At 35.2% G+C, this 13,680-nt stretch overlaps 1 protein-coding gene across 1 annotated transcript; it reads right to left on the bottom strand.

Annotated features, from left to right (window-relative positions):
* Positions 1–594: 594 nt before the first annotated feature.
* On the bottom strand, positions 595–12,777 carry LOC132610171 (ATP-dependent DNA helicase 2 subunit KU70). Its single transcript, XM_060324457.1, has 19 exons — positions 12,561–12,777; positions 12,374–12,451; positions 10,682–10,798; positions 9,946–10,060; positions 9,681–9,786; positions 9,446–9,563; positions 9,172–9,255; positions 9,040–9,098; positions 7,270–7,403; positions 7,135–7,178; positions 6,945–7,021; positions 5,221–5,368; positions 4,668–4,729; positions 4,036–4,096; positions 3,173–3,265; positions 2,963–3,080; positions 1,578–1,680; positions 1,272–1,443; positions 595–960 (listed from the first exon to the last, which is right to left on the bottom strand). Exons 1-19 carry the CDS (start codon positions 12,630–12,632, stop codon positions 847–849), a joined length of 1,875 nt encoding a protein of 624 aa, XP_060180440.1. The 5' UTR covers positions 12,633–12,777; the 3' UTR covers positions 595–846.
* Between the last annotated feature and the right edge of the window lie 903 nt (positions 12,778–13,680).

The following is a 13,680-nucleotide window of genomic DNA, read 5'->3' as shown; positions in this document are numbered from 1 at the left end:
ATTTCTCCCTTTAGAATAACTTAATTATTGATATTTTTGCATCACACCCTTAGTTTGTTATAACCAGAGTCCTGAGGAATGTGGTGGAATGGCAAAGATCTTTGATCCTTTTAATCAAGTCTCGAGATGGAGTGTGTTCACCTGCTTAGTATACATTCCCACAAATACAGACCGATCAAACCAATAAGCTTTCATAAATTAGATGCTAACTAAAAAACAAAGTAAGTTTATTACTTAGAAAAACCCGAAAACGTTTGACTTAGCTCGAGACATTTTGGCACTGAAAAAAGAAAGCTCCAAGCCCAAAAGGCAAAAGAATCCCTGCTCAACCTTTATCTCTTCATGTAAGCATAGTGCTTTGGAAGTAAGAGAATTTTTTGATGAAAACTTTGGACGTAACAGAATTATAAGCCAAGGTCGAAGCTCTAAGAGCTAAGATCAATTGTCTCGATGACATTGATACTATCCCTCTCCAAACGTATAGATTTGAGTCCATTCATCAAGATCATAAATCTTAGTGAGACCAAGGACGTTGCCACCAGAAGCACAAACACGTACAGCCATATTTCCTCTAGAGCAACTAGAGAGAGGAGGTTTGCATGAAATACGGGGAAGGGAGTATTGGCAAAGTTGATCGAGTCAATTTAACCCCATTCGTACACCACTGACATCTTTGATCAAGTCACTACAATTTTTCATATACATGAAGCAACAACTAACAAGACCTCTTAATTTACATAATAATGCCAGACATAAGAGGCCCAAGTTGAGGGAAAGACCAACTACTGCAACAAAAAGAGAGTATAAACTTATGGCAGACGGCCAAAGATCAGAAATGGTTCCAACTCATTTACCCATGTGAGTTAAGATCCTACTAATCAAGGCTTCTTTCTTGCCAGTGACTGGAAGGTTATGTGCAGCTAGGTAATACTTCAACTCTACAACTGTCAAGTCCTTTAACTGCAAGATCACAACAAAAAGAAGTGAAATACAAATATGTACTAGTGAAAACTAATGGAATTCTATGATGTGCATTCTGAAAAAGAGTCATTGTTTTACGACAGCTTAGGCTGGAATCCTTTTTTAGGGCCTGACCCACTAAAAATTCCTCATTCACTTGAAGCATTAAACGTTCTTCTTTGCTCCGCTTAGTTTATCTAACCCAAACTATTCCCTCGTAAATTATAGATTGACAACATTTTGGATCTGTTATAAAGCCCAGAACTAAGGCAAAAATCTATAGCATAACATCAGAAGTTTGGAAATGTTACCTTCCCATTATCAGCAAGGTCAGACCAGTCATAGTTAGCATATTCTTTCATAGCATTTGCTTTTCGTTTCTTTGTGGGTTCAGCTTTTCCATCAATTTTTGAGTCCTCTTCCTCATAATTCTCGCCATATACAGAGAGCTTAAATTCTTCCAATGCTTTGACAATACCAGGCCTTGCACCCAAAGAATATATAAGCGAAGGAAATTTCAGAATAATAAATTTTCTGAACATAGAGGCAAGTTATAAACTAAAAGAGACCAAAACCACAGACTAAAGGGACCTAAGATGGTGGATATCCGTCACTACCTGGCCATTCCTTCTTCATCTGGAAGAGTCTCGTCTTTAATTTCAGGCATCTCGTCTTCATCAAGTGCAAGAGCTTGCAATACTGCATAATGTCTCTGCAATGCTGCAAGAAATGATCTTGTAAGAATACCAAAGGAATTTCAATATGATCAAAATATAACCTACAATTCTATGGAGGAGAGGTGATATATACATATATGTGGGAAGGGGCACTCCACTTCATACAGTTCTGCAGAAATTACGAGTGCGTGTCAATTGGAGAGGATCTCCAATGAATTAGGAATCCAACTTCAAACTTGTGTTCTTTCACACTGATTTATAAAGAACACATAATACAAAATATCCTTCATGGTTTACTTTGCAGTATTCTCTAACATCAGCCAGATATGTCAGCTTTCTCTAATAAGCAAGACGACCATGAATCTTGATCATGAAGGACTTACAAATAGTACATTAATGGAAAGGTCATACTGTTGAACTTAGGCAAGTAGAATGATTTTTTACAATCACTTCTTTATACATTTTTGTCCAAAACATATGTCATCTTTTTTTAATATTCTGCAGATATGCAGATACATCATTAATGAGGACGAAAGATTAGTGTTTTGAAAAGCGAAAAGCGCCAAAAAGCAACAAGGTCCTTGAGGCTTGAAGCGAAAAGCAAGAAGTGAAGTGCAGACTTCTTTGGAGTAAAGCGAGCAATTACAAAATTTTAAAACACACACATATATGAACTTAGTACTATAATAATCAAATTGCAATTAAAATAACTAATCTCAACAACCAATATACACTAACAACAATATTAATCCAAATTTTTTTTGAAGAGAAGTCAATATTAATCCAACTAATCAGAGTTTAAAATCAAAGAATTGACCAGTTTCCAATTGGGTTACTCTGCCAGTCATCGTTTGAAGCGCACATTTCTTTTAAGGGCATGGCTACACGCCTTCACCTAAGCAATAAGCCCTCACTTTGCATTGTTCTATTGCTTTAAGCGACAAAGAGATAGCTTTTGATAACTTTGTAACAGATATTAAACACCTCTTAACAAGACTTGTGTTAAAAGTTGTTTTTTTAAGTTTCTAAGCAGAATCAGCAATTTACACCACCTCGAAATGTTTAACAAATTACATCAGGAACTTCACTTCTTTTGGATGTCAGCCCTATAATATTGAGCTTATTAATTTGCATTTAATCAACGAATAGATGGATCAGATAATCTGGCCCAACTTATACATTAAGCTCCAGAAAGGCTTCCACCATGTAAAAATTATTAGCCCACTAAACCGGAGAGCCTTGTAAAAGCTTCAATTTGGAATAGAAACTGCACTTATAGTTCAGCATAAAACTTTGATCTCCTGTCCCAAGTTATGAGAACTTACCAGGATTAGCAAATTGGCATACAGAAAAATCTTTGAGATCAATACGTTTCACTAAAGCGGAGGCCTTCTTTATCTGGTCGTCGGTTGCATGAGGCACGGAATTTGGATCAGTATGAAGCTGCCAGTACAATCACATTCGTTAGATTTAGACTTCATTATTTTTCAAAGTAGAAAAAGAAATCAATTATGACCAAGACATAATCTGCCTGCCTCTTCAACATGTCTGATATCATCAGAATATGGAAGATAAATGAGATGCATCCCTGGTGGCTCGACTTGACCGCTAGGAGTCATTATTTCATCCTGCATTTATCAAAGACCATGAAAATGTATGACCAAACAAGTATAAGTTTTTGCCACTATTCACAGACAAAAGAATACACCAAAAAAGGCTACTCCCTCCACATAATTTCCACTGAGAAGTTCGAATGCACTCAAAGTTTTACAAGGTATGCTGGACTTGCATCTTATATTACTAAAAACATAAAAGAATAGTAACGTCATAGTTCATAAGTTAGCGGGACGGGGAAAACCTCATTTAAAGTAGGAATTTTTTAATCAAAAAGAGTGGTGGTATCGCCAAAACCATTCCCCCCAAATCTTAAAACGATTACGAAAGAGGTGAGAATACTGAACTCTGAAAAGAAAAAAGAAATACTTTCGCCTAGCATGAGGCTAGTAGGCATAAGCTATTTAAGTCCCTAACAAAATTGTAGAGGCTCCAATACCTTTTGAAAAATTGGTGAAACACACAAGAAAGCTATGTGTTAAGCTACACGAATTAAGGGAAGTTTTTTAAATTCTTGGAATTCTGAAATTCAATTACATAAGGATTAAGAATGTTTGACTTAAAATTCTTAACGGCTCTCTTGAATTCACGAACAATAAAGTTAATACGAATATTCTTAGTGATTGTATTGAATTTTATACTTGGATTATAGTGTCAATATCACACTACACGTCCTTCAGTGCATGTCAGAGGCAATCGCTGATCCCAGCAATCACGGTGCATAAATAGGCAGATTTAGTCTGCATATAATCCCAAAGGATTTGGATGGGAAAGCATATCTTACTTGTGCAACAAGAGCAACCAATTGAGGATGACTTGAATTCCCGAAGAAAGCAACTGCAAAGCTGCGATGATGGTTAAAAGTCAGACACAAAACAGCAACACACTCAGCAAGCACCGCAACAAAAAGATCATGAATTTATTCTACAGTAGGTCAAAATAAAACAATTGCAAGCAGGTCAAACTATCCTAAGGCGAAACGACAAGCAGAAAAATGCCCAAAAGTCAGCAGCATGTCTTGAGATCAAAGCAAACTAGCACTATTGCAGCCTGTTTATACACGACTTCAACAAGATTCAGCACAGTGGCATGCTGATAGAGTTGCTCAAACTACATAAGATAGGGTGAAATGAGAAAGGAAGGAAGATAACAAAACAGTCGCCTGAATTTACTTTAAACAAAAGGCTGGCTAGGGACATTTTCAGATTTAAATCGACAGTTTAAACAGTGGGCAAAATGAAAATGAAAACCCAGTTGAATATAGAACGGATGGACTTTTACCCAAGAAAGAGAGCCTCCAGCCACTTCTTAATGTAGATAACAGGTCAAAATATGCATACCTGGCACTTATCACTCACTACTATTTATTTAACCCTATTTGCTAATTAAATTAACAAGATTTTCAGACATACTAACCGCTTAAGCCGCAACATGGATCTGTGGAGAGCAACGAAAAGACAAGTGCTTCCGATCACTTCCTGCAGGGACCAAGGAGAAGCAATAGAATTGATCATCATGGAAATGACATATTTTGAGAGATTGGTGAAAGGTACTCCCGCTTGATGGATTCAAAGCGGTAAAATTGTATTGTAAAAACTAAAAACCCATTGGCACCACACAGAACAAGTTAAAGCTAAATTTGATTAACAGTGCCATATGGACATAAAGGTAGATAAAGAAATGTAAACATAAAGCACAAAATCAAGTTGACTCATCAGACTCATTTCTAGATGTAGTTTTAAAAGGTGAAATGATCCAGTCCAATATCCCATCTGACAGCAAGATAATCTGGCAAAAGCGCCGTACTTCTTAAAGAATGCTTTATATAAAAAATCCCGCTAATAGCGGTTAGACTGATATTAACCAGCATAGATAATCGAGAGTGAAGACGCATGATGACTGCAAATAACCTATGACCATATACCAAATCAAAAGAAGAAAAATGCATGTGGATTATTGAAAAAACCACCTCATCACTGGGAAAGACAAAAGTTGATGGCTTCAGGTTATGACAATCCTTTAAGCAGCTCAATGGCTTGAAGCCCAGAAGACGAAGATGTCCAGTGGAAACTCTTTTGACTTCTGAAAGCTCATCCACAGAAAACATGACATTCTCACTGAAACAAAAAGCCATAAGACATCAGTGAATGACTGAAGAAGTCTGCCAGAGTGAAGTTGGGCTGGTCATTTGGTTATAAAGTGAAGCAAAAAGTAGCAAATCAAGGAACCAAATTTGAAATTTTTCCAGGATTCCTAAGTTTACTACGCCATCCTTTTAATACTTTAAATGGTGAGGATTTAACATCCTGTTTCCAAGTCCCAATGTATCCCCATTCTCTAAATTAATCAGAAAATTTTGGAAGAAATGCAACAAAAAAGCGCTGTTAGGAGCTGAAAACTTGTATAGTTTGTGGAGAAGCCTAGTAATATTTGGCTTCTCTTTCGATAATCTGCAAATAGATTGTGCTACCTTGAAATTTTGTCTTTTGACTAAGTTCTGGTAGTATGAGCTATCTCTAGAGCCTGTTTGGATGGGCTTATGCCTATAAGCTGCAAACAGCTTATAAGCTAAAAAAAATAAGTTGGGGTAGTCTAACTTATTTTTTTTGGCTTATAAGCTGTTTTCAGCTTATAAGCTGCTTTAGATAAGCTAAGTCAAATGGGCTCAATTATTTTTTTGAGCTTATTTTAAGCACAAAATGACTTTAAGCTGGCCAGCCAAACACTCAAAAAAGCTGAAAACAGCTTATAAGCAACTTATAAGCCAATCCAAACGGGCTCCTAGTAGTTAAATTTTTAAGCCTACTCGTTGAAAATGAAAAGGTATACTGAAATTGATTGTTGACAAGATACGAGAATTATCTCTATGTAGAAGGTTGAGCAACATGAAATAGGGAAAGACTCCTACAATTTTTGGATCCTGAACTATTATGACACATTTTTTTATGATGGTGGTGTCTGGGCCAGCTTGCGGTGCACCTCGACTAATTCCATCGGATATTTACTACCTCCCAGGCTCCCACCAGCAGAGGTATTGGGTAACTTTGCTCCCCAAGACTTGGACAAATGGTAACATATCACCTAGTGTTCATGGTTCTCGTCAACTTCATTAAGAATAACATAATATTCTTCAGTGTTTTATAAGACAAAGTGAAAAAGTCAACAAAGTCCATTGAGCATTGAGAAAAAAGAGAGGAGAGAGCTTACACTTCTTCAAAGTGATGTGCACAATTTTCAAAAATAAAAGGTTTAACTAACATATATGAATTCAGTATAACTAACATGTATGAATTCAGTACTTGTAACATCAAATTGCAACTAAAATGACTAATTTCAGCATCCAATATCCAATAATGACAATTTCAATTGAACCACTCAAAATGATCATCATTGAAATATAAAATGCACAGGCCATATTACATTAACTCCAGTGTAAATTGATTTTAAATTCCCAATTTATCAACCATTAGAAAATACTAATTTGCAGTATTCAATTTCATATTAAATTGTTTAATATTTATAACAAACAGATTTGGCAGAAACATGTAAAATGCCTCCCACCCCCATACACATTTATCTAAAATAAGGAGAATAGAAGAGAGAAGCAAAAGAGAAGCCTAGACTCAGAGTAGCAGAAGAGGACGACTGGCATACTAGAGGAAGGAGTCGTCGTTTTAAGAAACAGATACTGACTTTTTGTAAGACTGAAAGCGTTTTGGAGGCTCCTGAATTATAGCAGCAGTATCAGCACATATGAAGGATCTCTCAGTCTGTAAACAGGGAAGAACACAGTAGAGGTTGATCAGAAACTGCCAGAGGTATATTAAAAAAAAAAAACCACACAAGGGTAAAAACAAAGCATGACGATGAAGCTAATAAGTACCTTCAAAGGTAGATTAGTCGTTGACTCAAGCCAAGTAATTGTCCCTGCAGAAAAATAAAAAGGGGTATGACGTTTACTTTATAGTCAGCTCACAGTAATCATTACATAATAAAAGATAGGACACCACCGCCAGACCGGGATTAGTTGGACGGATCAAAGCATAGGTGTTAAGTTCAATAGATAATCCATTAAAAATCACAAATCTAAGCCTTCGAACTCTGCGCTTCTTAAACATGCGCTTTCTTAGCTGGTCTTTCAGATCTTCAAACCTGATATCAAACATAGGGAAGGAACACATGAATACAGGGGCCAAAACATTATCAGTAAATTTAGGCTCTAAAAGAATAAGAAATCTAATAGGCTCAAAGTGCATTCAACACCTTAAGACCTTGCAAACTGGCATTTATTATCTAGTCATCTTGATCATAAGGAATAAAACCACAAATTTTGGAAATGCAGGAAGTTTTAAAAATACATACTCCAGTAACATAGGCACAAGACATGCCATCAATCAGATTCCAAATAAATAAAAGAATGTACAAGTCTGAGCTGTTTAACAGCGTAAGAAGCACAGACACCAGATCTTGAGTGTTTATACAAGTTGCATTCAACCCCGTTACCGATCTGGTCATCTCACCTTCATGTTATTTGGTTTTCTACATTCGAGTATTCATGTCATCAATCAAGAAAACAAATAAATTAAAACTAACACGTACATTGATAAACATTCATATCACCCTTTTTGGACCCTCATTTCTCTCTAAAGACGCAAAATGGATGTTATTTACCTTCCTTTTCCATCTTTATTCTATCTTTAGTATTATGCTGCCTTTAAAAAAATTATGGTTTTCTTACTTGTGCTATACAGAAGTTGCCAATCTTATGTGCTTTGCATGTTCAGTCCCACTAATTGTCATGTTCATGTCTGCTCAATGCTACTCAATGGAACAACCATATGGTATTGGTAAGTGGTAACTATACTTTCATAGTTTCGTTTACCAGACTTATAATGTCCGTACCTAATTATATTGGACGACATCTTGTCTCTCTTATATGTGATCAGAATTAAAACCTGTCTGTATATGTGATTGGTGATACAACAAATTCAAAGAGTTTCTAGAAACTTCAATAGTATTTTATGACTATATTGTGTTACTTACCCGGGAAAAAAATGATTATATTATGTCAAACTACATAGTGGAAAAAAAACATGCATGCTCCACACACTATGCATAGATGCCTAGAGATAAGGACAAATGCATCTTACGAAACAGATAGAGAACTCTGAATCTTAACAATGTAATAAACAAGAATCTGAATTTCAATCAGTACTACACTCCGTGCAACTTTCAAGAAATGGAGACCGTAGGTGCAACCGTTCATGCTTCCAGCATGAAACTTCCTAAGACTACTATAAGAAGCTGTAGGAATGAAAACTTAGGTGATTTGTTCTTAATGAACATCAGATCAACAGCAACTGCGCATTAGATAAACAACATCTACGCCGTAGTCCCAAACAAGTTGGGTTTGACTACATGAATCCTCACTTCTTTATTTAAGCTCATTTCATGTTATCATCATACTAAATCCTCGTGAACATTAGATCACTTAGAGAAATATCTTCACAACAAATGACTACCTCACCACGATCACTGAAAGAAAGCACAACTATATGAAACAAGTTCTTCTATCTTTGGACTCCTCTAATGAATATTATTAACCATACTACAGTAAGTTGTGTAAATAAATATCAAGTGCCTCAGAAAGTAGTTTTACCTTTTACATGGAGATTCATCATTTGACTAGTGCGAACATATGAGATAGTCATACGTATACTAAGCATATTGAATAGCACACAACATCCATGGGTAATTCTCAACAGCTAAAACTTTTTGTAAAGTATACCTCTCTCCTACAAGAGCCTTGAACTGAGCAAGGTCATCACCCTCCAAACCAAGTAAATCCTGAAGCCAAAGATCTTGAATTAGATAACAACGACAAGCAACAACGGATCTCAAAAATAGATAATGGTCATACAGCATAGAAAAGGGAAACATTGAACTCATCATCTGATCCGCTTAGTGGAAGAAGCTCAATTGCAATACCAAGATCTTGAGCATCCTGCAACCATTAGCAATATGATTAGAATAGTAGTGCAATAATCATTCAAGAATATGACAAGCAAAGTTACTAAACAATCTCAATTTCTATTCACTCAGAGTTATCTTTACTTAAATTAACATTTTCCTTTTGGACTTGTTTTCAACTGACTAGAATATTGATATATCAGTATGGGGCATAGATACTATACTTTGGCACGCTGCAGCGTTGTCCTCATCATATCCACTTTTATGACACCTTTGAGATTCCCAAAAGGATCATCTTCGTTTGTAAGCAAGAGAATGCGTTTATCAGCAGTTTTTGCAGATCTGAAAATGGTTTTAGACACTAGTAAATAAAGGGACGCACATCATTTCAGGAAAAATAACAAAGGAAATGAGAAGGAAAATGCTAGTAAACTGGGGAGAATATTGAGAAAATCTTACCCTTTACGGAGAAGGGCTTGGGCAACCCAAAGAGCATTGTAAAGAGAATTCTCACGAGAGCCGGGCACAATTCCATACTTACTTCCTATTTCTTTATCAAATCTTTCTGCAAACATATAAAACAGGTGATTTCAGCGTAAGTCTAGAAAACCAAAACGAAGCAATTTGAGGACCAATCTAGAATCTAATCTAAACAGAGATAGGTGCATAACTACGCACCCACCAAAAACTTGTACATAAATTAGAGACCAATATGATGATATACCTTCTATTCGATCAAATTCTTTAATTAGCCTAGCTGTTGGTCTGTCCAGATCCTCTCTTTCTGGAACATTAAATACATAAACGCCACTTAGGTCCTGCAAGTTCTTTTTTTCCCGCTGAAATCACACAACATGAAGAACATAAGAAAAAGCATCACTAAAAAACGAATTTCCAAATGTGATTTTTTCCTTATAAAAATAAAACAAAATTTGGAAATACTAATAAGAAACAAAAACTGAAAACAGGTGTTAAATACGGAGAAAAAAGCAAAAAACTAATTTGCCTTGATAGAAGAGTGGTTGTTCACCCACCTTGTCTGCTGCACAACATTAGAACTAGAACACATACATCTCGCCTAACCTAAATAACATTTGATCAAACTTATATGGTACAAGGAAGACTGGATCCCACAAGTAAATGAAAATCTAATCCACATTTTTAGAAAAAGGGAAATATAAATCCAGACAGAAATCTCTAGTTACAACCAAGGTGGCAAAAAAGCTCCAGCAAAGGTTAGTTGAGGGTTCAGCATTTTTCTTTCTTCTTTCTTCTTTCTTTTTGGGGTGGGGGAGGGGGTGATAAGTTGGATCCTGCCAATATTAGCTAGCACAAGATTTTAGCATAACTAATATAAACTTTGAAATCATTGTAGATAGAAAAAAGCAGCAATTAAGAATAGGAGCTGCCAAAGGCACAGTTTCAGATGTACAGTTTATATAGAACAAGGACTGGCTTACAGTGTTAAAGAAGCATATAGCAACTTCATCATAAGACCTATTAATAATCTGAGTTCTGAGGGATTGTGCTATGGAATTGATGGCAACTTGAAAATGAGTTGCAGTCTTTTCATCATCCTGCAGAAATTAAAAAATTAGTGGGGTTCCACATATTAGAATCAAAAGGTGAAAAATGCTAAAGAAAATTGAGAAGATGCTTTTAAGAAAAATACTGCTCATTATTTTATTTTATTTTTTGACAATAAAAAAAAGTACTGCTTATTATTACAATACAAATGCATGCCCAAACTCAATCAAAATAAGAAATTACAAGAAAACAAAAAGAATGAGAACTCCAATCTCAAGGAGGTGTCCCCCTTTCAAAAAACCAGTCCTAAACTAAGCAAAATCTGCTTCCTGGGATCCCCTTAATTTTTTGTTTTTGTAAATAAAACAAAGAAGTTGCCAAATATTGGTGTTTAACCTGCTATTAGCCCGATTAAAAGCCTTTCATTTCTTCAGACTCCAGCCACAAGTTCTAAACACACCAACAAGACAGCAGAAATGTCACAAAAACCATATTGACAATTGTGCTTTGCAAGTAACGCCTTTCCATCGGATTATAAATTACTTTCTAAAAGACCTTTACAGTAAATATTCCATCTTTATCATATTAACATATCACCAAGTCTCTCCACTTTAACAGGCACATTTCTAATTAACGAAGTATTAGAACTCCAAACTCAAGGAGATACCTCTTTTCAGAAAAAACAAGTCCTAAAAACTGAGCAAAATATGCCTCCTAGGATTCCCTTAAACTTTTTATAATATAAAAGAAGGGAGTTCCAAAATAAAGACTCCAACCTACTATTCCTCCAAATTTTGATTTTGAGCCATGTTACCAATTGTGCTTTGCAAGGAACTCCATTCAGTCGGATTATAAACTAACTTCTAACAGAAGTTTCAGTGAAATAGCCAACTTTATCAGCTTAGAGCGAAGTGGAGTAAGGGGAAATGTTCCAAATCAAGCAAGAAAACAAATATAGATCTGAACCTACTATTCCTCCAAAATTAGATTTTGAACCATATTGACAACTGTGCTTTGCAGGAAACTCCACTCAATCGGATTATAAATTAATTTCTAAAGCAAATTACAGTAAAATAGCCAAATTTATCAGCTTAAAGTGAAGTGGAGTAACGGGAAATATCCAAATCAAGCAAAAAACAAATATAGATCTGAACCTACTATTCCTCCAAATATTGATTTTGAACCATATTGACAATTGTGCTTTGCAATAAACTCCCTTCATTCGGATTATAAATTAATTTCTAAAGGAAATTTACAGCAAGGGTGTCTTCCATATGGAGGAAAACATTTCCCAACCAAATTTTCTCGGTCAAAATTTCTGGAAAACATTTTCTTTAGAAAAATAAGTTCCTTAAAAATGAGTAAAACGACACAAATGGCATTCCACATTGATTGTCTCCTCACCACCCACCCCATTCCCGCCCCCCATAGTTGGCTTTTATGATAATATTTTTTGCTTACGTACTGAACACAAGAAAATAAGTAAGAAACACAGTTATTTTCCTTCATACCGAACACACCCTAAAATAGCCAACTTTATCAGCTAAAAGTGAAGTAGAGCAACAAAAAATGTCCAACAATCAAGTTAAAAAATGAGAAAAAAGCAGGTGGTAAAAAGGACAAACCGTAGGGCAAGTAGTGGAAAACATTTTAGGTGAAGCATCAACAACATACACCAATAATTCCTTAGTAGCATCTCTTTCCTGCACATTAATAGTTTAATACTTATTGACCAAAGTAGTTTAATTCTCAATCTTAACTCAAAATGAAGAAAATATATATATATATATATATATATATATAAAATAGAACCTTGAAGAAATCAGTTTCAGGGTCATCATCATCATCACGAAAAACTTCATCTGGGTCCAACTCCATTGCCATATATCCAATTAATGGAACAATAAAGTTAGAGCTTATTTAGGTTTTAGAGGGGTTTTTGAAATATCAGTTTAAGCTTGTTCGACAAGGAGACCAGTTTTGGTCCTCCCGCCTTCTTTTAGACACGCTGCTTTTTCAATTGGCTACTAATGCGTAACTTATTTAACTGGGCACCCAGTTTAAAAAAGAATAATTTTTTTCTAAATTTGTAGTGTTAAATAAGCTTATAAATTATTACATAAAGCTAATTTATTTTCAAATATAGAAAGGGATCATTCTTTTTTGACACGAATTAATAATAAAATAAGTTCACGTGAATTGAAATGGAGTGAGTAATTGTGTTTATTTTTATTTTGATTTTCCCGGTGGCTACTGCGAGGTTAAAATGTTGTATGTACTAGTATGTGTTTGCACGTTTGTAGGAGTATCATTTACCGCCAAAGAACAGTGTGTAAAAGTTAAAATGGTAAAAGTAGCTCCATCCTTGATAAGATATTTAGGTGCCGTTTGGCCATAGATACCAAAAAAAAAATCACTTTTTTTTTGGAATTTTGGAGTTGGAGTTGGAGTTTTGTTTGATTATAGTTTTTGAAATTGTAATTTTTAATGAAATGTAAAAAAGTGGAAAAAAATTAAAAAACAAATTTTTTGAGTTTTTGGTATTCCGGAATACAACTTCAAGTTGTATTCGGAATTTTCATGGCTAAAAGCTGATTCCGGAAAAAAGTGAATAATTTTTATGGTCAAACGGCACCTTAGGTTGGACTTTTGAAATGGGGAAGTGCACATATAGTGGTTTTTAGGACCGCTATTTTCGAGAATAATTTATATTTTCTTAAGGAGTATACAAATGACTAAGTGGACACCCTTTTTGATCCGGAGGGAATAACGTAGCTACCTCATAATCAAATTTTAGATCTTTGGGTATGAATTCTGAACTGCCAAAGCCTTTGAATGCAATTCAAATTCATTAACGAAGGGCTGAAGTTATAATTTTGGCAGTTCTTTTGAGTATGGGGTAAGCCTCTTTCAACTCAAAAAACTGCAGACT

Source organism: Lycium barbarum, chromosome 9 (genome assembly GCF_019175385.1).
Source record: "Lycium barbarum isolate Lr01 chromosome 9, ASM1917538v2, whole genome shotgun sequence".
NCBI classification, from domain to species: domain Eukaryota; kingdom Viridiplantae; phylum Streptophyta; class Magnoliopsida; order Solanales; family Solanaceae; genus Lycium; species Lycium barbarum.
This window is presented reverse-complemented; position numbering and strand designations above follow the sequence as displayed.